At 35.1% G+C, this 25,495-nt stretch overlaps 1 protein-coding gene across 1 annotated transcript in view; it reads left to right on the top strand.

Annotated features, from left to right (window-relative positions):
- Positions 1-25,256, top strand: part of LOC149830921 (katanin p80 WD40 repeat-containing subunit B1 homolog KTN80.3-like) — a 30,238-nt gene extending 4,982 nt beyond the window's left edge. Inside the window, exons 6-18 of the mRNA XM_090011921.1 lie at positions 2,255-2,325; positions 13,079-13,153; positions 13,243-13,386; positions 13,505-13,685; positions 13,820-14,575; positions 15,113-15,169; positions 15,243-15,382; positions 15,502-15,627; positions 23,249-23,323; positions 23,428-23,540; positions 23,660-23,776; positions 23,869-23,937; positions 24,816-25,256. Of these exons, the coding sequence (XP_089868047.1) occupies positions 2,255-2,325; positions 13,079-13,153; positions 13,243-13,386; positions 13,505-13,685; positions 13,820-14,575; positions 15,113-15,169; positions 15,243-15,382; positions 15,502-15,627; positions 23,249-23,323; positions 23,428-23,540; positions 23,660-23,776; positions 23,869-23,937; positions 24,816-24,876 (1,985 nt within the window). The 3' untranslated portion in view covers positions 24,877-25,256. The remainder of the gene's footprint in view (positions 1-2,254; positions 2,326-13,078; positions 13,154-13,242; positions 13,387-13,504; positions 13,686-13,819; positions 14,576-15,112; positions 15,170-15,242; positions 15,383-15,501; positions 15,628-23,248; positions 23,324-23,427; positions 23,541-23,659; positions 23,777-23,868; positions 23,938-24,815) is intronic.
- The last annotated feature ends 239 nt before the right edge of the window (positions 25,257-25,495 follow it).

The raw sequence follows: 25,495 nt of genomic DNA, 5'->3' as shown, positions 1-25,495 counted from the left end.
AACCATAGACAACTTGGACTTAAGATACCAAAATCTTCGTTTTGTCAATCCTTTTGTAAATAAATTAGCAACTTGATTTTTCGTTCCAACAAACTTTGCTTTCAATTCTCCATCTTAAATTTTGTTTCTAATGAAGTGTTGATCTATTTCTATATGTTTTGTTCTCCCATGGTATATAGGATTGAAGGATATTTTGATGGCACTTCAATTGTCGCAAAACAATATAAACTTAGGAATCTTTTCATTTTAGTCACTCAATAGAAACCTAAGCCAAGCCAATTCGGAGGATGCAACAACCATGTCCATGTATTCTGCTTCAGTACTGGACCTTGCCATTGCCTTTTGTTTTCTGCTAGACCAAGAAACCAAGTTTCCTCCAATAAAAATACATTAGCCTAAAACCGATCTCCTCTCATCTGGATTACCTGCCCAATCCGCATAAGCAAATATCATAATTATAAGCATATCTTCTCCTTGCCTTCGTCTCTCATAGTGTAGCCATCACCTAACTTCCCTTTGAGATATCTTAGGATTCTTTTCACAGCTTTTATGTGAATAATCCTTGGCTGATGCATAAATTAAGACACCTGATTCACAGCATAAACATCATCTGGACTAGTGAAAGTCAAAATTTGCAGCATTCCCACAATACTCTGATATTCTGTCAAATTTTCATATATTTCTCCTTCCTCCATTCTTAGTTTCTGATGAATAGGAGTTGAAGTTAATAGAGGTTTGCAGTCTAGTATACCTGTTTTCTTGAGGAGATCAAGAGTATATTTTTGTTGAGACAAGATCACCTCATCTTGCTTTCTATCAACTTCTATTCCAAGAAAATATCTCAGTTTCTCAAGATTTGTCATCTTGAACCTTTTTTTCAACGCCCTTGATTTCCTCAATGTGTTCTTCAGAGCTTCCTGTGCTAATTATATCATTAACATATATAAGAAGAACAATCATGTAATTCTTACCTTTGTGAACAAACAATAAGTGTATCAAATGTGATCCATAAAAACCATGTTTTTGTATCTATAATAAAAAACTCTCAAACCACGACCAGGAAGTCTGTTTGAGACCGCAAATTGCTCTTCTTAATCTGCAGACATAATCTCTTGGATCATCCTCATTGTATCCTGGTGGCTGCTCCATATAAACCTCTTCCTTCAATTCTTCGTGAAGAAATGCATTCTTGACATTCAGTTGATTTAAAACCCAGCCATGGTCAACAACAAGAGATAAAACTACTTGAAATGTTCTCATTTTTACTATGGGAGTGAAGGTCTCATCATAATCAAAACCATGTTTTTGTGTGAAACCTTTGGCGACGAGTTGAGCTTTATATCTTTCTATACTTCCATCAGGTTCATATTTAATTTTATAAACCCATTTTGACCCAACAACATTTTGTCTGGAGGCCGTTTTACTATCTCACCGGCCTTGCTTTCATGCAGGGCACTCATTTCTTCATTCATGTCTTCAATCCACCTCCTACTTTGAGCTGCTTGAGTATAGGAATGAGGCTCAACTTGCTTTTTAATTCTTGTGAGAAAAGCTTGATGTTCAATGCTGAAATTTAGATAGCTGACCCATTTTTAAACTGGATGTCGAATCTTGCTTGATCTTCTGGTTTCAGGCTGGTTATGAATCACATGATCTTCACCAATTCTATTATCTTCTGATTGTGGACTGATGATATTGTTTCTCCTTTGATAGACACACCCATCTTTGAATCTGCCATCTACGACCTGATCATGAATTTCTGGATCTTGTTGAGCTTGCTGATTTTCAACTTGCATATCAGCGTGCTCTTTTTAGAGCTCCACTGACCTATCTTAAGTGCTTATGCTTGCCTGGGAATACAACTCCTCACTTAGCCAAGGAGAATAGTACTCTTTCTGATTGTGGACTATTGATTCATTTGGCTGAAAAGAGGCTTCATAAAAAATGACATTTCTGGATATTCTAACCTTTTTTTCTTTGATGTTGTGTTGTACCTGCACCTGTACCCATGTGACAGTTTCTGTCTCCTTTTGGTCACATTGGTTACATAAAGGTGTTCACAATATGCACCAAATGTTCTATCAGCAGACCCTTTGGTTTAAAAAGTTCCTGATGGTGATAATAATGGAATTATTGTTGTACTTTATAGGTTTTAATTCTCATTAATTGTATGTTGTCTCCTTTATTTGGCATGAAACTAGAAATTAAGGCACTATTATTTTGCTAATATGGCTAATAAATTCATTCTGCTCAGGGTCTGCTGATAGAACAGTTAAGTTTTGGGATCTAGAGACTTTTGAACTCATCGGATCTGCAGCTCCTGAGGTATGTAAAATATATTTGCTGCTGTTAGTGCTTTCCTTCCTTTTCTGTGGTAGGTTTTTAAATCATGGATATCAATTAAGCAATATTTTCAACAATATTTGAGGAAGTGCACCACCGGCTTAGTATGAGCCTATGTCACATAGGTGCAGATGCAGATGTGGCTATGCGGCACTTTAAAAAAACTTGGGTGCAGGGAGGATATATATATATATATATATATATATATATATATATATATATATATATATATATATATATATAAAATGTAACATTTTTAAGTTAACACTAATGAAATAAAAACAATCATCAATTCATCATGCATAAATTCATGCAATAAATCAAATTAACAATCTACAATTGCTATTCATCATCAATAAAAATTAACACCACACTGGTGCGTGTATATCTATATCTATATCTATATATATATATATATGTGTGTGTGTGTGTGTGTGTGTGTGTGTGTGTGTGTGTGTGTGTAAGAAAATGAGGATCTTCCACAAAGGTGCAAATGCTTGCAATCTGTGTCTATTAGAGACACTACAAGCATAACCCATAAAAGGGTATAAAAGGAATAAGACAAAGATAAAATAATAAACTTTATTTCATTCACATGAAAATGCTTAAGAAGCATTGATCCAAAGAGAGTGGGGAACACCCTTATTTATATACATTAAGAGAGGGAGAGAAAGAGACTTAAGAGGACTCAAGAGAGTCGTTGGAGCTAGTCCAATGGCTCTAATTGTAGCCGTTGGACTAGCTTCAACGACTATCTCAAAATTAGTCAAAGGTTTGACTAGTTTTGAGTCTAGTTCAATATGAACTAGACTAGCCTAAAAATACAGAAATAAATACAAAAATAAAAGGAAAAAAGAAAATAAATAAATATAATTATTATATATAATATAATATATAATAAAATATATTATATTATATATAATTATATACACTTTTTAACACTCCCTCAAACTTACAGTACAATGAGCGAAAGTTTGTTTAAGAGGAAATAAAATCTAGGAGCAGCGAGAGGTTTGGTGAAGAAATCTGCTAATTGGTATTCTGATGTAACATATGGCAGATCAATAGTTCCACGTAGATACTCCTCTCTAACATAGTGATAATCTATTTCAATATGTTTGGTGCGTTCAATAAATATTCAGTTGCTAGCAATATAGATCACACTCTTGTTGTCACAGCACATGCATGAAGCTTGTGTCACTTTAGTTTCCATGTCAACCAACAATTTTCTGGGCCAAACTACTTCCATTGTTGTGGTGGCCATGGCTCGATACTCAACTTCGGTGGATGAAAGAGAGACTTTCTGTTTTTTTTTTTGCACCCTCCACGAAATCGAAGATTCACCTAAGAAAACGCAAAAGCCAGTGGTTGAGCCCCTGTTGTTGGGATTAGTTATCATCAATATAAGCAATTAAATCTAATGACGATGAAGCAGACGAGAAGAGGCCTCGTGAAAGGGAAGACTTGATGTATCTAACAATACGCAAAACTGCTTCCTTGTGAACAGAAGTGAGAGCGTACTGAAACTGACTAGCTGTGTGTACAACATGTGCAATATCAGGTCTAGTAATGAAAAGATAGAAAAATGCTCCAATAAGCTGTCTGTAAGGAGTGGGATAATCAAGAGGTGCTTCAATTCCTAAAAAATATCTCAATAAACCTAAAATAGTCATTTCAAAATGATTTTTAAGAAGGTTTTTCAACTCTCGCTTTGTTGTCTCCGGTGATGATCATGCCATCCACATAAAGAAGAAGAATCCCTGCATCAGAAATCTTAATAAACAAAATAATGTCAGTCAAACAAGTTCTAAATCCAATATCAAGCATAACGCAACTAAACTTGTCATACCAGGCTTTTGGTGCCTATTGAAGACCATAATGAGCATTTTCTAAACGAAGAGCTTTACCTTTAAGAATACTAATACCAGGTGGTGCTTTCATATAAACTTCTTCAACTAGGTTTTCATTGAGAAAAACATTTTTGACATCCATTTGAAATATGAGTCATTTTCTAATAGAGGCTAAGGCTATTAGTGTCCTGACGGTGGTCATCCGGGCAACTGGAGCAAAAGGTTTTTTCGTAATCGACATCATACTCTTGGGAATACCCCTTGGCCACTAATCTGACTTTATATCTTTCAAGAGTTTCATCATTCTTGGTTTTAACTTTATAAACCCACTTACAACCTATAGGTTTTTTCTTTGTGCAATATCTTGAATAGTCCAAGTGTTAGCCCTTTCTAATGCTTCTGATTCTGCCTTCATGGCTTTTACCCATTCTGTATGGTTTTTGGCTTGAGTATAGGATGAAGGTTCTACATATGAGTGTATTAATGCAATAAATGCTTTATACGTGGGTGAAAAGGATTTGTAGGACACAAATTTTTCGGGAGGTTTAGAGATTCTGGATGATCTTCTAGTTTGTGCTTCAAAATATTTTTTCAATGCACATGCAAGATTGGATTGTCTACGTCTTGAGTATTGTAAACTGGTGTCCCTATGGGTTTGCTCTTCATTAGCAACATTATGTTCATAATCAATAGTACCTTGACCATTGTTTAGATCGTATTCATAGTCACATCCATCAGATTTTGAAGTCAAATCTATCAAAAAGGAATATTCGGTTACTTCTTTGGTCGTTTCAAAATAAAAAAATTTTCTTTTCCAAGAGGGATACATTTCTTGATATATGCAATTTTTCATTTTTAAAATCAAAACACCTATAACCTTTTTGATTATCTGCATAACATAAGAAGGCACAAGGAATGGCACAAGGGAAGAGTTTATCATTTTTGTTGGTGAAAGCAAAACATTTGCATAAAAAAACTCTCAATCTAAAGTAAGCAGGAGATAATTTGACAAGTTTTTCAATTGAAGTTATATTTTTCAAAGAAGAAGATGGCATTCGGTTAATTAGATAGGGTAGCAGTTAGGGCTGCTTCTGTATAAAACTCTTTTGGAACTTAATTTGCTATCAATAAAGTCCTAGTGGTTTCCATAATGTGTCGGTGTTTTCGTTCAACCAAATCATTTTGTTGTGGTGTGTGGACAAAATATTTGGTGTGTGATGCCATGGAAATTAAGATAGTCTTTAAATTCTTTTGACATAAATTCTCTCCCTGAATCGTTGCGAAAAATGGAAATATCATTTTGAAATTTGTTTTTAGCCATTTTGTGAAATGTTTGAAAATGCAAAAAGATCTCAGATTTATGCTTAAAGAAGTAGATCCAAGTATGCCTAGAGAAGTCATAAAAAAATTATATAATATGCATATTCGCCTTTTGATATGACCGGTGCGACACCCCAAACCTTTGAATGTATTAACTCAAGTGGTCTAGATAAAACAAAAGTTCTATCACGAAATGGTAATCTTTTCATTTTACCAAGAATACAATATTTACAAGCAAAACTTTTAAAATTACAAAATTGTCCTAAACTTGGAAAGTGTTGGATGTTGGATACATGAGGATGACAAGTCTTTTGTGCCATAGATCCGACTCTAGTTTCTGAACATTATAATAAAAGGCATTCTTGGGTTATTTCAAAAAATCCATATAATAGAGTCCTCCTTCTTTATGGCATTCTCCAATCAGCTTCCCTGACTGACGATTATGTACCCAATAACCATGAGAAGAGAAGGAGATGTTACACCTAAAATCAGATATTTGAGAGACATAAAATATTTAGATTTAGTTTAGGAATATATCTAACTTTTGCAATAATTTTTTTTTTGGATCTTTGAAGGTTTTCAAAATTTTCTATTTTTTTATTTTAAGAGATGTACCATCAGCTGTGAAAACATTTGACACACTTGAGTTATTGTTAAGACATTTAGACAAACTACTGATGTTTAGAGTCATGAAAATAAGCACCAGAGTCAAGGAGCCAAGGAAAGTTACCGGGATCGGAGAAGGATGAGACAACGGCTCCTGTTGAGGTTTCAGTTGAGGAAGATGCTCCTTTGAGAAGAGGTTGAACGATTTTCATTAATTGTGCCATAGATACATGTGCATCTTGATTAGTTTGATCTTTCAATTTTTGTGATGAACCAACGGATGAAACCTTCTTTTCTTCTCTTTAATTTAGGACATTGAGGCCTATAGTGTTCTGGTTCATGGCAATGGTGGCAAATGACTTTCCTTTTGTCATAATCATTATTTTGCCTACCAAAATGAGTCGGCTTATAAGCACATATATAATTTTTTGGTCAAGATACAACTAGAACAAAATCATCTTCATTCTTTAGAGTATTCTTCTTGAGCCTATTTTTCTCCATAATTAGCTCCTCAATAGTGTCAATAATAGAGGAAACTTTTCCTTTATGTAAAAGGCCTGATTTGGTTGTTTCAAATTCCGACATCAAACCATTTATAAATTGGTAAAAATGTTTCATATCGAGTTATTTTTGGCGAAGCTCAATATCTTCGAGACAATGCCACTTTGGCTAAAGAAGAGCCAACTCTTCCCAAAGTTCGGACAACTCATTATAATATTCCATAATACTTTTATCTTTTTGAGTCAAAGTCAGAACTTTATCTTGCAAATTGCACACATGTGCAATGTCTTTAAGGGAATACATATTTCTAAAATATTCTCAAGCCTTATTGGAAAACCGAATTTGGCTAAACTAGAGCATTTCTTGATGTCAACGCTATTAATTAGTCATGCCATTATTTTGGCATGCCTTATGCTCCATTTTTTGCACTTTTTCTCATAAGTGGCTAATGCCTTATTTTTCTCTCATTCCGTGAGAGGCACCTCTTTCTCATTTTCAATTTTTATGAGAATTAGTTTAGGTTCCGAATCGGAACCGTCTACTATTCCCCACAACCTTTTTCCCCAAATGTGATGCTTCATGATTGGAGCACACATCATATAATTAGTATCATTTAATTTGGTGGGCATGATGGTGACTTTATTATTGTCATCCATTTTTACAAAGGTGAAGAAAAAAGAGAGATGATAAGGGGGAAAAAAAGAAAAAGAAAGGAAAGGAAAGGAAAGGAAAGGACAAGAGCACAATCACAGTCTTTGAGTAGCCAACGATCCTCCAAAGTGTCCTTTTTTCAAAAAAAAGCACTTGAATCACGAACAAGAAGATGAATCAACTTCCTCTAAAGAGGCACAAAAACAAGGTGGAAACTCTCCAAAATCTAGAAGCTTCTAAGCTTTGATACCATGTAAGAAAATGAGGATCTTCCACGAAGGCACAAATGCTTGCAATTGGTGTCTATTAAAGACACTACAATCATAACCCACAAAAGAGTATAAAAAAAATTACACAAAGATAAAATAATAAACTTTATTTCATTCACATGAAAATGCTTAAGAAGCATTGATCCAAAGAGAGGGGGGAACACCCCTATTTATATATGTTGAGAGAGGGAGAGAAAGAGACTTAAGAGGACTCAAGAGAGTCTCCAATAACTCTAATTGTCGCCGTTGGACTAGCTCCACCGACTATCTCAAAACTAGTCAAAGGTTTGACTAGTTTTGAGTATAGACTAGCCTAAAAATACAGAAATAAGTATAAAAATAAAAGAAAAGAAGAAAAATAAATAAATAAAATTATTATATATAATATAATATAATATATAATAAAATATATTATATTATATATTATTATATACACTTTTTAACAATATGTATGTATGTATGTATATATGCGTGTGTGTATATATATATAAAACTGAACTTGGATAGGGTTAACTGAATTTACTTTTGGACAGAAATGAACTTCTGTGTGGTTGACTTCACCTAACACAAAGGAAGTCATGTACAAGTGTTGCACCCGCATGGGTGCGGGTGCGACGCGGGTGTGGTGCTCTATTAGAAGAGTTCACGTTATATAGGTATGAGCTCAAAAGGCATCCATTGGCTTAGTAAAGACAAATGTGAAGTTAAAAGTTGGTTTGGAAGCTATCTTTGTCACGTAGGTGTGGGTGTGGCGACGCGACACTTAAAAAAACTGGGGTGCGGGGAGGATATATATTGTTTAACAGTTTTAAATTAGCATTACTAATGAAATAAAAATAATTATCATATCATAAAACAATTATCATATCATCAATTCGTCATGTATAACTTTATACAATAAATCAAATTAACTACGAAGTACAAGCATATTGCATACCAATCAAACAAGTCAAGCAAAAAAGAAACTGATGTGAGTTTTATGAAAACGCTTTTTAAAACAATATTTTTAATGAAAATCAAGTGAAAGCCAGACACAGAATAATAAAAATGGCTTGCACAAGTGGTGAAGTCCGGATCGATCTCAGGGAACGGGAAATACTTTGTATTCGACACACAATCTAAACTACACTTTATTGCCAAAAAGAAAATCAATTAATTGAATTAATAGGGGAGAGAGTGCAGCCCTCTGTAGAGGACTTTAAACAGTAATTAACTGCTTTATTACAAACCCAAATAATTGCAATAAAAATAAAAAACCTAATTCTAAAAGAAAGAGAAAATGTCTTCCGTGCTTGAGTCTTCTTGTCCCATTTTTTTGAATTGATTTGCTTCCCTTTGTCCTTCCCTCTTTAGGTAATGATTGTTTTCTTGAACTTTTGATTTTCTGAGGGCACTTTTTGAGGACCTGAAGGGACCTCAGAGGGTACTTCGGGGTACGAAAAGGGCTCTACCGCACGTTCAAACGCTTCCCTCGCGGATCGCTTCCGATGGAAGGGTTGAGAAGAGAACCGGTTGCACACACGCTGCCCCGACGAAGAGGAGGAAGTTGTTGATGACGAAAGGGGTTCAAAGCAAGAAGAAAATGAGGAAAAAGAAGAAGATGAGAAGGGGTTGAGAAGAGAAATCGGCAAAAGGGAAAGAGAGAGAGCAAGGGAGAGAGAGAGAAGAGAGGGGGCAAGGAGGGGGTGTGTTTTCCAAGGCTGGAAAAACGTCTCCTCCTTCTTGGCATAACTATTTATAATAGAATATTAGTTTAAAAAAAGTTTTTCAAAACAAGTCCAAGTAATTTTCAATAATTTTCAAAAAGAGGTCTTTTGAAAAACGTGTTTCATAAAACAAAACCTCCTAAACTAATTAAAACTTCTACTTAACTCTTCTAAACTAATTAAAACACTACTTCAAAATTCCTAACACTGAAAAATACATGGCAAGCTTTGAAATACGCGATTTTCTGATAATTTTTATTTCAATGCAGTTTCTCAAAACTAACGATAAAAATGAGTTTTTAAAGCAATTTTAACATGGATCATGCATAAAATAAGATGAATAAAAGTGCAAAATGTATGCATGATCAGAAACAAACAATACATAATTGCATACTAAAAGTATGTCATACGCAATGTATATGATGATGGGGTAATGATCCTAATAATTATCTTCATCATCAATTTCATCATAAGAAAGAAGAGTAAGCTCAGTTAAGTTCATATTTGCAGTGTTGAAATCATGCTCCCCCTCCAAGTCACAATCATTTGGATTTACATCCAAAAATTTGGATTATCCTTGTCTGCGTTACAATTAAAATTTAAAAATTTTAAATACATACATATTTAAATGATCTACTTAATAGTCAAATAACTAAGAGAAATTAAAAAATAGTACCTGTATTCCTCATTGGTTCGTGGAAGTAATCAAAGATTTGAATGAACAAAGACTAAATCCTCCACATGTTTGTTGGTGAGTTTGTTTATCTTGATAAAGAGGTGTTTCTAATCCATATGTTAAACCATCATGTGATAGGATATATATCCTTCTCTCTTGCTAGCAATGCTTGTGCATATAACCTTTCCAAGCAAAAAAATTTAAACTCTTGTGTGACTTGCTTTATAATATGTGGTTCTCGACAAAGTCTTGACATATACATATTTCTATGCCTTAATAATTCTGAGTCTAAATTTGGAGGGACACAACCGACACCATATTCCTAAGACTTTGCATAATATTTGGGATTGAGAGAATATGTCATGCAATGCAAATGAGTGTTGCTCTTATCTCATCTTTTAACTAAAATTGAATGTATATAATTAAAAAATTCAGAATCATCTAGTGCAGGATCTTTTTCCTCATGCTTTAAAACTGCAACTTGAATTTTTTTAATCATATTATCCCACATTTCATAAACTTTGTGAACCTGGGCTCATCCTTGTCAATTTTTTCTCAACATTTCCCAAATAGGTTGCGTAAACTCGAGAAAGTAATGACTATTTCAAAATTCATCATCAATAATGCATTCCTTAATTTTTTTAGGCCTTGGCAACATCATTAGCATGATAGAATGTCCATTTATCATCAGTCACTATATTAGTCAAAACATTCATGACTTCCTTGATTCTTTTCACCATCACAATGTTGGATGCAAAACGTGTTTCAACAACCTTCAACAATTTTAGATCAGAATGCCTCTTAAATATAACATTAGCATGATGGTGGTTGACAACAAAATTTCTAATATTTTTGACATCTTTTTTAATTTCTCAATCCATGAACATAGAGCATATACCGATGAATCTTCTTCCTCATTCTGGTTGCAGATGCTTTTAAGGGTTAGATTCAAGCTGTGTTATACAGGAAATCCAAAAAATGTGAAAATACTCACTCTCCAAACTCAATGTTGCACTTCTACAAACTGGAGCGTTGTACGTGATGATCTGCACTACTTTTTCTCACCCACTTCTTTTATTACTTATATAAACAACCCCTTTAAATACTTGACATTTTTATATCCTTCAGATGCATCAACTTCTTTGAAGAATATTGACCCACTAAGCGAAGAAGCAATGAAATTAATTAGTGGACGCCTTTGAATATCCGTATACCCATTAGAAAAATTAGAAATTTCATTTTGTTCCTATGAAAATTTCTTAATCTCTTGCAACCTCTCAACATTTGCCCTCTCTTTTGCAATAATTATTGTTCAGAGTTTTTCTGAACTTGAAGGTACATAGCAACTCAAATTACTATTTGTTAGAGAATAACCAAATCCTTCCAATAAGGATTCTTAACTTCATTAAAGGGAAGTGAATTAGAAAAATAGTACCTTCCTACTTTTTATCGATCTCCTCCTTTTCATGCATATTGAATGATACTTGTATTGTTCTTCTATATCTTACAGCCATTTTTTTTAGCATCTTCTTGATGGTTTGAAAGAGGTACATTGAGATTCTGTCATTATTTTATTCTTCTTATATTCATCTTGTATTTTTTTGTATTATCTTCACATTGTCTCATCAACTCTTTTACATCCAGAAATCTCATGTCCTGATGTATTCAACAAATGAGCCTTTAACTCTGGTGTAAGACCCAACAAAACGTACTTCACAAAGATTACACCGAGGTTTCACATTTCCACCACTCTCTCCAGCTTTTCCAAGTCTCTCCATATATGCCCATAGTGACTCATCATTCCATGATATAACCGAAGAACGAGAACCAACATTACCACTACCACTACCGGCAACACTAGCACTAGCAGCCGAACTTGCATGTACATATTATGATGATGCATTTTTTTTTTCGTTTGTTTGCAAGTCCTTTCCCTTTGTCTGTTATTTTTGTCCTTAAAATAAATAAATAAATAACACGTTATTAAAATAAAATTCATAAAAATATCTGGTTAAATTTATAATAGAATTATAGCACCCAACCCAAACTTAGATTCAGTTCTGTTGAACCCGTGCTGGGTTCAGGCTTTGCCGAACCCAGGCTCAGGCTGGGTTTAGGTTCTATCTAACCCAACACGCCTGGATTCAGTTCTGCTGAACCCACGGCTAGGTTCAGCAGAGCGGAACCCAGCAACCCTGGGTTTAGGTTCTGCTGAACGACCTGAACCCAGCAACCCTGGGTTCAGTTCTGCTGAACCCAGGCGCCCAACCTATTAAGCTTGTTCTGCTGAATCCAGTAGAACCAAACCTAGGAGCAGCCACTGCGGCAATGAGGGGAGAAGATAGAGAGGAGAAGGAAGAAGAAGTGAGGAGGCGGTAGAGGAAGAGAAGGAAGAAGAAGGAAAAAGAGAGGAGGCGGAAGGGGAGAAAGAAGAAGAGAGGATGAGAGAAAAGCTTACTGGTGTTGCTGCTGTCGGAAGCGGAGGAGGAGACCGGTGTTGCCGTCACTGCCGTAGGAGGAGGAGGAGTGGGGAGGGGAGGCAGAGGAGAGGTCGAGAAGGGAGAGGGGGTTTACGCTTTTTGACTTTTTTTTACTTGTCCGAGTCCATTTATGGACATTTATAACCCTGGGTGCGGGTTGATCGCACCCAGAAAATTTGACCATGCAGCTGATTTTTATGGTAGCTGCACCCACGTCGCGTCGACGCGGGTGCGGCGACCCTTAAGAAGAGTCCATGTGACATAGGAAGCTATGTAACATGGGTACTTCTAAACGGATAAAGTACCTGCATTAACAGGAAGTGGCTGGGTGTGGGTGCGGCTGCAGCCGATGAAGTGCTGCATGTAGTCAACAAGAATGTAATCAAATTTGTTTAATTTTTAGACTTGGTCGATGTTGAATTGATTGATCTTGTCTATTTTAGGGTTTAGGTAATGTTAACTTCTAGATTTAGCCAATGTGTCTGGACACTCTTATCACATTACCCATATTATGTCCAAATTTATTTATGTCATCTTCATTATTTATGAACTGTTTTAAGCTTTAAGGCATACTCTGTTCATAAACTCCATAAAATTGTTTCCACACTAAAACTTTAGCTGGAATCAAGTTTCGCATAACTTTTCTGATATGTATTCTTTTTGCTTGCATTATCAGGCTTCAGGAGTACGTTCTATGGTCTTTAATCCTGATGGAAGAACACTTTTCTGCGGATTGGATGAATGCTTAAAGGTAGTATAATTTTGTTGTTTAGCTGAAATATTGATAAACTGGTCCCTGTTTTTGTTTTTTTTCTTATGAATTTTATGTTGTTTAATCAGGTGTTCTCATGGGAGCCTGTCAGATGCCATGATGCAGTTGACATGGGATGGTCTAGATTAGCTGATCTTAACATCCATAATGGGAAGCTTTTAGGTTGTTCCTTCAATCAAAGTTGTGTTGGAGTCTGGGTTGCTGATATCTCGGTAATATTCTCACTCATGATCTGCTGAAATCCTATCTAATATTTTCCCCTTCTTTCCCCTCTACTTGCAAATGAATAGAACTTTGTAATGATAATGCTGTCTAATTCCATCTTTGCAGCGTATAGCACCATACACAGTTGGTGGCATAGCTAGAAATGGTCATAGGGAGCCCAAATCCAATCCGAAGGAAGACCAACCTGTACAGAAGTTAGAGAGTAGTTTAAAGGCTAACACTAAATCATTTTCTCCATCTGTGAATCCTGAAACAAAAGAAGCTAAAGTTAATCAATCAGCTTACAGTAAGCGCTTTTTCTTGCCTTTTTCAGTCTTCTACTCGTCTAGATGTATACCATTCGTAAGCATGTCTTTCTTCCTGGCTTCTTACCTAGAATGTTTTATACATCATGTTGTACTTCTTGTTTTTCATTTGCAGCTGCTGTAACTCCACCTCGTACTCCCCCAAGATTTGGTGTAATTAGTGATTCAAAGATGCTTGCTTCTAACTCAACAGCAGCATGCAATCCATCTGCCTTGAAGAAAAATGCCATGCCGAAAATATCGCCTGCAACCAGCACCCAAGTCTTAACTAAGCCTGATGTTGTGCCTGTCATTGTCCCTAGAAACAGCCAAAAACTCGAGCAACCAGCTGATTCCAAAGTCTTCACTAGGCCCGATGTTGTACCAGTTATTGTCCCTAGAAACAGCCAAAAAATTGAGCAACCGGCTGATTGCAAGGTCTTCACTAGGCCTGATGTTGTACCAGTTATTGTCCCTAGAAACAGCCAAAAAATTGAGCAACCAGCTGATTGTAAAGTCTTCACTAGGCCTGATGTTGTACCAGTTATCGTCCCTCGAAACAGCCAAAAACTTGAACAGCCAACTGATTCCAAATCTGAAAACACTTCTGTTGAAAGAACGGTTTTAGTGTCGAAGCCATCACACACACGGAGACAATCTTATGGTAGAGGTGGTATAGATGTTGAACCCATTTCAACCCATTCTGGATCATCTATTAGCAAGAACAATGATTTAAATCGTGAACTGGATAAGAACTTTTTTCCTGGTCTTGACACAAAAGGCAACACTTCTGGATGTGGTGAAGGAAACGCAACAAATTCCAGGAATTTTGCTGAAAAGTTTGAAAGAAGTTTATCAGTAGGGCATAAATCGAGCAATCGGCCTGAAAATTGTAAATTCCTGCAACTTCTATTATTTGCTTTGTAGTTACCGCAATATACTTTGGGATTACAGGTGTTTTAAACTGTTTGGCTATGTTCTGTTCTTCGTGATTTTATTATTTTTCTTGCTGGTGACACCTTGTCAGTTTCTTTTTATAAATTTTATTGTTTGACCCTCAAAAGGATTATTTGCTGCATGCAGGGGATAAAATAAAGTTCCAAAAATATGAAGAGCAGTATATGATGCTCCTGCAAATTGTTTGATCCAAATTTCTTGCGCATATTATATCTTGCAGCTTGCTTAGATTTTGACCTGAACTAGTTCTGGTTTTATGCATCTCAAAGCCATTCATGCCTTCACTAATCTATGGATGATCCTAAGGTGTTTTAAAATAATTTTTGAAATGTGTGCCTTTTTCTGTTGTTTGATATCGGTCTATAGTTGGAATCGTGAAAATTTCCATGCTCAGATTTCTAGAAAGAACTAGCTGCATTCTAATGGCTAGAAAATTCATTGTGTTCATCCATAAATTTTTTTTTGCTGGCAGGTGATGTTAAACCGCTTGATGGAAGCAGAGGAGCAAGTACTATTGAATATTCGAGAGGTGTGGCATACAATGTTTGTTCAAGTACATTCATAAGCTTGAGTATTTTTAACTCTCTATTTTACCTACCCAGATAAAAGACATTCCACAGGAAGAACACGTTCTCTGGTGGAGACCTGGGAGAGGAAGGAGAGATCTCCAAGCAGTGACTCACTGGCAATGAGTGCTTCCTCTGACTCAGTGTCTGGACCTGACAGCTCGCTTTCTGTTTTGGTGGGATTTTGATTTCCTGTTCTATTGTTACAGAAGTTTTATTGTTGATTTCACTTACATTCTTCATGTGATATTCATTAGTTCTGCTGAACTTTTTTATGCTTTCTTCTTTTGGCCAGAAAGGTCAGTTTCAGGCAGTTGACAGTGGCTTACCCTTAGCTTCTGATGAGGATGAGTGTGATAATGCATTGAAAGATCATGAGTTGTTTTCAAGCAATATACGGTCTCGTCTTACAAAGTTACAGGTATGCACTTCCGGTGCTTTAGGAGTCCTGTTGTTGAGGTAGACATTCATTCAGCAGAGGTTTATATCAGTAACGTTTTCTTGGATTTGTTGCTTTTTTCATAATTTTTATTCTGGAAATCCTTCTCCACAAATGTGACTAATAAGCATGACCTTAATCTTTCTAGTAATGTTCTCATTTATTGTACTAAACTAGCATTGTATAATTCCTGCATAGTTCTTAGCTGAAAGCTTGATTAGTTGATTGTCATTAGCATTCATACGGATGTCTAGAAGGTGACTCAGATCTGTGACATCTGTCACATCTATCACTGCCCAATATCTCCTACAAGAGCATTTCTGTTGCTCTAAGTGCTCACTGTTTCTGTGTGTATGATATTGGGGTTACTGCTTCAAATAGCTCTGGCTTCTTGGTTGTAAGAAGCCGTTGTCTATTGTGTCTCTGGCGTTACTTTGGAGCTTACCTGAGTGGTTTGATAGATTCAGCTTCAGTGGATATTTTCCTATTGAGTGCTTAAACTTGTGATTGATACTCTTGAAAGATGGTTGCATGTTTTTGCTTTAATCTCTTTCATGCAAGTGTTTGTGTGACTCCCTTTGAAACATTATTAAAATGTCTGTTGCCTGGGTGCACGATTGTCAATTTTACAATCTTGTCTGCTGGAACTTTCAATACTGAGGATGAGTTTAGTCTCTAGCTTATCCTTGTTGCCATCCTCATGGCATCTTCCATCTAGGAATTTGGTGGCTAGTCACTGATTTTAAAATGTATAAAAATAAATAAATGAACAGCAATATATATATATATATATATATATATATATATATATATATATATATATATATATAGAGAGAGAGAGAGAGAGAGAGAGAGAGAGACTCCAGGATAGTGGCATTTGGGGGTTTGAGGCTGTCACACGGGTAGTCTTTTACTGTCATATCACATCCCTTATTTACAAGTTGTATTGGAAATCTCCATAAAAAGACAGTATCCCCATATTTACAGCCGTGTCCATGTGACATAGGTTTGAAGTTTGAGAATTTAAAATTTGTAGCTCTTACAATACTATAGTATGAGACTGTTTCATGTGTGTAAAATTGTTACTAGGATTCTCTGCCATTCTTGCCAGCTGGGATACATATATTACAACAGTTGGCTTTACTTTTGCCGTAGTTCATAACTATGTAGTATAAACCAATGTTGTATCGTACCGTATCATACGATATGTATTGTTACTATAGACAAAAACAATACAATACACACTCATACCACGATACGAGTGTGTATTGTATCGTATCATATATATAATACGATACAACCCTGTATTGTGCCGTATCGTATGATACAGGGTGTATCATACGATACACCTTCAACACACTTTAAAAATGGTCGAAGCTTGTTTTTTATTTTTTTGGGTTTTAAAGATCTCTTGAAGGCCGACTTTCTCATTTGTGTAGAGGCCATTAGAGGGGTATCCATGCACCCTACGAGTCGCGAGTGCGATTTGGGGGCTGATCCGTGCGCAAGAGAGAGGGCTTTTACGGTTTGCTCAAGTAAGAGTGCATTTTCACTCAAGAAAGTGGGTTAAGGTAAAAAAATCTCTATTATGAGTAAAATTACCTTCCATCACTCTGTTAGAAAGTGGCTTTGAATACATTAGGTTCAATAAAGAACCCATACACATGCACATGAAGTGCGAATAAACCCATTAAAGGGAACAACACAAGCACATAATGTGCTAACACATAAACCCACACAAAGGGCAAAAATATGACATAAAGTCATAAGTTGAATATTATTGAAGAAGAAGGAAGAAGGGGGTATAAACCCCATACAATGGAGCATAAGCTCCTCTAAGAAGTAAAGAATACAAAGGGGGAGACCCCTATTTATAACACAAGAGAGGGGCCACCAAGGGGGCTCCCAAAGGAGTCATTGGGAGCCCCCAACGGTCACATTTGTGACCGTTGGGGGCTCCCCAACGACTCTTTGGGGAGCCCCCCTAGGTGGCGCAAACCACAAAAAAGGGAAAAATTAAAAAGAAAATTAAAAATAAAATTACAAACATATTCCAAATGGAATATGCGTAAAAACTGTGAAATGTCTAAACTACCCCTATACCTATAAATAGATAAATATATATTTTATATATATAATTAGGATAATACATATGCATATATACCATATATGAATATGTATTATCCTTTATATATATAAAATATATATAATATTACAATTGTCGAATGATACATTTTAACACACCCCCTCAAGCTTTGCGTGGGGGAACGAAAAGATTGAAGAAAGCAAGAGGAAGAATCTCAAGGCTTCAAGAGCCTTCAGGACGAATGCCATTGTAAATGTCTCCTTCCAATGTCTTTAACGATGAGCACCTTCCATGATCTATCCAGGGTACTTCTTTTCCTCTTATCTTCAAGATCCTGAGGAACAACAACAAAGAACAAGTAAAAAATATCTTTGCACTTTACTCAAAAAGGAACATTCCTAACAAGGTGCAAAATTTATGCATAATAAGATAATTACTTTAGCATGAAAAGAAAATTTAGAAAACCAAAGTTTTCAAAATCATATATCATGTTTAAAGAGTGAGCGAAAACATATTGCAAGAATGCATAATGCATTCATAAGGTCCAATATTGGACAAACACAACCCCATAATGGGGGAATAACAAAATAGTCCACTAAGGGACCCCACAATAATCCTACGAAGAGGCATAAGCAACATATACTTTATTGAATGAGATCCTAAAAGGCCATAAAGAGTATATGCATATATTATCATGAAATGAATTAATACGTAAAGGAATCATTAATGAACATGTTTCAAACATGTAATGAAGTGCCAAACAAGAGAATCGAAGTCTCCAAGCATACTTTAGACAAAAAATAAATACAAGAGTTCATAAGGTTTTAAATCCATTTACGAGGCAAAACGAATAGTGTTATTTGAGTAGAGAATCTTACCCATTTAGGAAAATCTCACTCAATTGACAAAAAGGACACATTTTGCATACAAAAGTGGCCAAAATACCATAAGCACTTAATATATAGATTAAATGCCAAAAAATCAACTTGATTTTAAAATATGCATATCAAAAATATGATTCACTTGAATATCTTTAAAACACAAGTCATGAATGAAATTTTGCAAATTTCAACAATAGTTCATTCATTACAAACAACTACCTCATTAGTCCTCAAAAACCCATAAATCAAGTGTATAAGCTACTAGATCAAGAATATAAACATAATGCCATTAAAGGTCAAAGACACACACAAAGGTGTTCAAAAGAATCTCTTGTCTACATATAATAATACTTGAAATGAGTGCATCTACGACAAGAACAAAAGAATACACGCCAACATGGACCAAAAGCATCTCTTGTCTACGTAAAAATACACTCAAAACCAAGTATGTTCAGCTATTAGAACAAGAGTAACAAGCCAACCATAGGCTAAAACACAATACATCTCTTGTCTACATAAGATGGCACTTGAAATGAGTGAAATAAGCCAACCATGGGCATACATCTCAGCGACTAGAGCAAGGACACAAACGCCAACATGGACTAAAATCACACACCATGGTGTGAATCAACGTGCCTTGTCTACATAAAATAACACTCAAGACAAGTGTGTTCAGCTACTAGACCAAGAGAGCAAAAGCCAACAAAGGGCTACCAACACACGAAGGTGTAATAAAATTCTTGTCTACATATGATGACACTTAGATAAGGGGCATAAAAGGAGAAGACTTTTGAGGTAATCAAACTTGTAATGACAAACATATATATAAATCAAACCTTGAATCAATAAAACAATATTCTTCAAAAAAGAATACCCATAAAAATAACATTTTGGAATAAACTATGTAAAAGTATCTTCAACAAGATACAACAACCGATAGAACAATATTCTTGAAAATAAATGTGTGAACATACGCACACCAAGAACATATGGAACACTTGTGCATAAAAGCACAAAATCACAAATGTGCAAATGCACTCATAATTTTCATAAACAATGGAAGGTTGGGCAATAATCCCTAAAACCTTGATTTCAATATACCTTAAAACATTTTAAGGTTTCAAACATCATATATCCATCACATTTATATATAAATAAGAGCATCCATAAGATCAATGGCCAACATCAAACTAGTGACACACTCATATACCAAATCATTCTAGAGTCCCAAGGTGCCCATAACTCACCTCAACCCCCATCTATAATATGGTAAGTGGACAATCTAAAAAGACATAATAACGAGTGTCACACTCATAATTAGAGATCATATACCAAATCATTCTAGAGTCCCAAGGTGCCCATAACTCACCTCAACCACCATCTATAATATGGCAATTTGGACACTCTAAAATGATATAACACGAGGTGCCCATAACTCACCTCAACAAACATCTCTAATAAAACAATAATAAGGCCAAAACAATGATGCATTAAAGAAACATGTGATGGACAAATATAAATGCCACAAAAAAGGCAATAAACACTTTAGGAATCATTTTTCAAAGAAAAGAAGACCGATTAAAAATTGAATCAAAGCTCCAATATAATCAATCACAATAATATGCTTTATAACAACAATTTTGCATAAACATGAATTATGCTTAATCTTCAAAAGAAGTCATTTGTACAAAAAAGACTTATTATGCAACTAACACAATTATGAAATATTAAGCAACATCATGCGTAAAAACCGATTTGGAATAATCAAAAAGTCAAAAACAAGCCTCAACTATGATAGATATAAAGTGCAATTAAATGCACACCAAATGATAATAGATGCACTTTTATGCAATGCAAGATTTTTAAATGACAATAATCTTGAATAAGCAAATAACAAACTTAGGCCAATATAGGCATTCATAAAGATGGTGAAGTTTGAAAAATCTTATGAAATCCACTATTGTAACTTAAAAAATGATGCTCACAACAAATCTCAAAAGATCCACAAAGGGTTACAAGTATTAATGAATCGTTGAAGGATATTATGCAAGGAAAAAGATACTCACAAACAATCTTCTCACAACAACCATGAAATCTTCATAAAAGAGTATATACTCACAAGAAGATTATAAGGACCGAAAGGCTCCTTAAAGAGAGCTCAAAACACACAAAATTCCCAAAGAAGGGGGAAACTCCACTAAAGTGAGAGAAATTCCAACAAAGAAGAATAATAGATTTGTTAAAAAAACCTTATGATAAAGTAAGATTGTACTATGGCATAAATCTATAAAATTAAACATTTATTGAGGAAAAATTCAAAAGCTTTTAAGTTTTATCAAAAAACATGACTTAATAGATTATTACGAACTCCTAATGTAATAAGTAGGCAACAAACATTAGTGAAGACCATAAATTTTATAATGAGACACGCTCTTTAAATCAAATTGAAAAATCTTTTAAGAGTATAAAGATGCAAAGAAATTCACCATATTCCATAAGACTATTTTAAAACTTAATTCAACCGGAATTATATAAAAAAAACTTTCCTAATTAAATGTTGCTCATATGAAAAGGACACATTGGGTAAGTGAATCAAAACTTATTAAGGAATTTAGCATTTTTCGAAAAAATACATCTCACAAACATTTTAATCTTAACATACCTTTCTTTAACGACTTACCATATATAAAAGGTATTCTTATAAACAACGTTAGATTTAAAATATAAATTCAAGGCTCCAATGGTCATAAATCTTTACCGACCCATTAAGTTTTGAGCAATCATATATCTAATTTTTTCGCCAAACAAGTTATCATTTTCAAAATTTTCAAAGAAAAACATACAAAAAAGTATGTATACGAAAAAGATTCAATAGAGTATCAAGTAACTCAATTTTTTATAAAAAGACATAATGACAAAGAGTACACATAAAAAACATATTAAATTCTTCATACAATACTTAAGGAAATAGAATGCATACTTAATAACTTTAAGAAAGAAAAGAGAGAGAAATAAATACTTCACCATTTTTCTTTAAAAATTTCTTGAATACCACGCTTCCCGATGCACCAAAGAGCAACTCGATCTCAACTTAGCTCTGATACCATGTTAGAAAGTGGCTTTGAATATATTAGGTTCAATAAAGAACCCATACACATGCACATGAAGTGCGAATAAACCCATTAAAGGGAACAACACAAGCACATAATGTGCTAACACATAAACCCACACAAGGGGCAAAAATATGACATAAAGTCATAAGTTGAATATTATTGAAGAAGAAGGAAGAAGGGGGTATAAACCCCATACAATGGAGCATAAGCTCCTCTAAGAAGTAAAGAATACAAAGGGGGAGACCCCTATTTATAACACAAGAGAGGGGCCACCAAGGGGGCTCCCAAAGGAGTCGTTGGGAGTCCCCAACGGTCACATTTGTGACCGTTGGGGGCTCCCCAACGACTCTTTGGGGAGCCCCCCTAGGTGGCGCAAACCACAAAAAAGGGAAAAATAAAAAAGAAAATTAAAAATAAAATTACAAACATATTCCAAATGGAATATGCGTAAAAACTGAAATGTCTAAACTACCCCTATGCCTATAAATAGATAAATATATATTTTATATATATAATTAGGATAATACATATGCATATATACCATATATGAATATGTATTATCCTTTATATATATAAAATATATATAATATTACAATTGTCGAATGATACATTTTAACACACTGCTCCAAAGATGGCATCAGATGATCCGGCATGGCAATGGGGCATTCAAGTAATGAGTGAAAACTGATTGAAAATCGAGTGCAACTATTTTCATAATATTTTTGTTTATGTAATATGAAAGTATGAGACTTGTGACATGTTCATAATTGTAAGATATTTAATATTTTGCATTGTTCTTGTGAGATAGTTGATGCTTGATGATGTTTATTGCAGCTCATAGAGACATAAATGCTTCATATGCGATTTTGTGGTTGTATTTTATGCAATTCATCATTGTTTTATGTGTTATGATTTTTTAGAATTTTTTGCTATTTTTTCTGATTTTCATGATTTTTTTAGATTTAAAAAAAATATATTAAAAAATTATGATTTTTTACAAAACGATATATTACATATCTTATTTTGGGCCCAACTGATATGGGTAACGATACAATACTTACAACCTTGGTATAAACTGTCTTCAATGCTTGAGTTAAAATTAGTCTTGTGCTTTGAGAGAATTTTGTCTTCCAATATTCTTCCAAAATTTATTTGATTTTTATCTAGACATGCCTCCTCCTAGTGAATAAGGGCTCTTGACTTCCCAATGTTGAGACTAATTTAGGAAAGCTTAAGTAGATGGACTTACTCTGATGGTCTCAACTTGTTTGTTATGCATGTCCACAATTGACATAGAGCGTGTTAATATATGGGGATTTAATTAGGGGTGCATACTTGTCAGAGTCCTTCAGCATATGGCTCTTCATGGCTTTGTGTTGCGGCTTGTGCTGGTGCCAGTCCACTCTTTTGGACCTTATTTTATGCTTTTGCTATGCTGCATTGCGACTGCATCTTATTTATGCAGTTGGATTTTGAAGATGCTATATTTCTGAGGATTCTCAGTTTTCAACATTAATTTTCAGGTAGTACGGCGCTTCTGGGAGAGGAAGGACATAAAGGGTACTATCAGTACCATGGAGAAAATGAGTGATCATTCTGTAGGTATTCTATTCAAGCTACAAAAGTGTAGCTGATGTTAACCTTTTGTTAGTCTTTGTTTACAAATATTCTCATGCCGTCTTCATCATCATTTTATACACAGGTGCAAGCTGATGTAATCAGTGTATTCACTGAGAAATTTGACTTCGTCACACTGGATATATGTGCTTGTATGTTACCGCTGCTTAGTGGCTTACTCACTAGCAAGATTGACAGGCATGTGCTTCCTTTCTCTTGTCCTACTTTATGTTTTGCAGCAAGGCTAAGCACATCATTTACACACTTTCAATTTCTGATGGTTTGTTTTCCTGGTACTTTGGTTCTTGAAAGGACAGGCACATAAGTGTATCATTGGAGATGCTGCTGAAGCTTGTGAGGACCTTTGGGCCGGTAATCCATTCAACAATATCAGGACCAGCATTAGTTGGGGTTGATCTTCATGCAGAACAGCGGTCACTATCCTAATCGCCATCAATCCTATTTCTAATTTATGCTTGCTGTTGATAGTGTTTTCCTCACTCATCTTTTTGCCCACTGGATGCAGGCTTGAGCGCTGTAATCAGTGCTTTGCTGAGTTGCAAAAGATTAAGGAAAATCTCAATTCTCTGTTAAGGTAAGTAGCTGCAACATTTGAAGAAGTTGAATTACCAAAGCATGTTGCTATTGAATTCTCAAATGTTTCTGGTTCTGTCAAAAAGGGAAAGCTCTTCTGATTCAAGCAGAGAACAGTCACGTCTCTGATGAGTTTTTTTGTTCTAGAGTAATGTGGTCATTTTGTCATCAAAATCATATGGCAGGTGTTGGTGCTAATCTTGTCATGTGTTGAGTAGTGCCTTGAGCCATAGTCACCAATATCACCAGTATTTTGAAAAAATCACGATAGTATTGGGTTTTTTGCGGTAGCTGATAAAAACTTTAAAATATCTGTGAAAACATAAATGTCGTGCTAATATCCCAGTAAAATATTTTTCTTAGTTTAATTTTTTAATTATATCTTTTTCTATTTTTTGTTTCTTTTATGTTCGTTTTTTATCCTTTTTTATTTTTTAAAACAGCCGAGATTTTTTCAAGAAAAACAACTTTTTAAAAGGACTCCCAAGAAATTCCCGATAACAAGATTGGTGACTATGGCTTAAACCCATTATTTCTCTTGTTAGGCCAGTCAAGACACCATTTCCTTCTGTAGATAAAAGTGGCCCAACTACTGGATTGCCTGGACTGTGTATATGCAAGAAGCATCTTTCATTCTTTCTCTAATCCGTGGATGCTTAATATTTTACTTCTTTGTTAATTGCTTAAGCTTCCACTAGATATTCTATACTATTTAGGAGTATGCTAGTCATCAACTTCAAGTTTTGATGCTTTCCAAGGAATTTTCAAAGGCCTTCACAGTGTATTGGAAGGATTTAAAGCCATCTGGAATTTTTTGTTAAAACTAAAAGCCGCACAATTTTTGTAACTGATGTATGCTTTGCCTGTTGTCCCGTACAGGAAGGGCGGGCTTCTGTCAAAGGCTGCCCATGAATTAAATCTAGCACTTCAGGAAGTATGACAGAGAGACATTGGGAGCTTTGCCCTACGTGGTCTTGTATAGGCTTCAGTTTTACAAGATATCTATTGCCCATAAGAGCAAACTCATACTGTAAGGAGACTACTAGATGCATCAGAATTTTGTGCACATGATCACGTTTGCTCATTGGGGTTAATCCCGCGAAGGCCGGTTTCAGTCCGCGTCTCTAATTATCTCACCAGGCTACAAAAGTGCATTGTGTGATTGCAGAGGTTGAGCTTTGTATTGGAGCCATATATGTGGTTGTTGATGGGTTTGTATCATCGTATTTGCGTTACATCCCTTGATTTGTATATGTTATACGCCAATTGTGATGTACTGCAACTTTGAATCAATAGTGAATGCCAAATTATACGTTTTTCTTTTGGAATTCTGTTGGTTATATGCTTTGCCACAGGCCTCATTTGAAAAGTTTGGACAGCGTCTCTGGAAGAGTTTATTAAAAGCAAAAAGTGCAGCAGTAGATCCCACAGAGAAAACAGCAAAAGGGGTAAAGACGAGTAAAATAAATAATTTATACTGTGAGAAAAAGGGACACAAGTGTGGGAGTACCTACTTGAAAAAAACTGTGGAGACTGGTTGAAAATGCGTTGTAAACAGC

The sequence above is a fragment of the Nuphar pumila genome, chromosome 7, assembly GCF_984573655.1.
Source record: "Nuphar pumila chromosome 7, dmNupPumi1.hap1.1, whole genome shotgun sequence".
NCBI lineage: Eukaryota > Viridiplantae > Streptophyta > Magnoliopsida > Nymphaeales > Nymphaeaceae > Nuphar > Nuphar pumila.
This window is presented reverse-complemented; position numbering and strand designations above follow the sequence as displayed.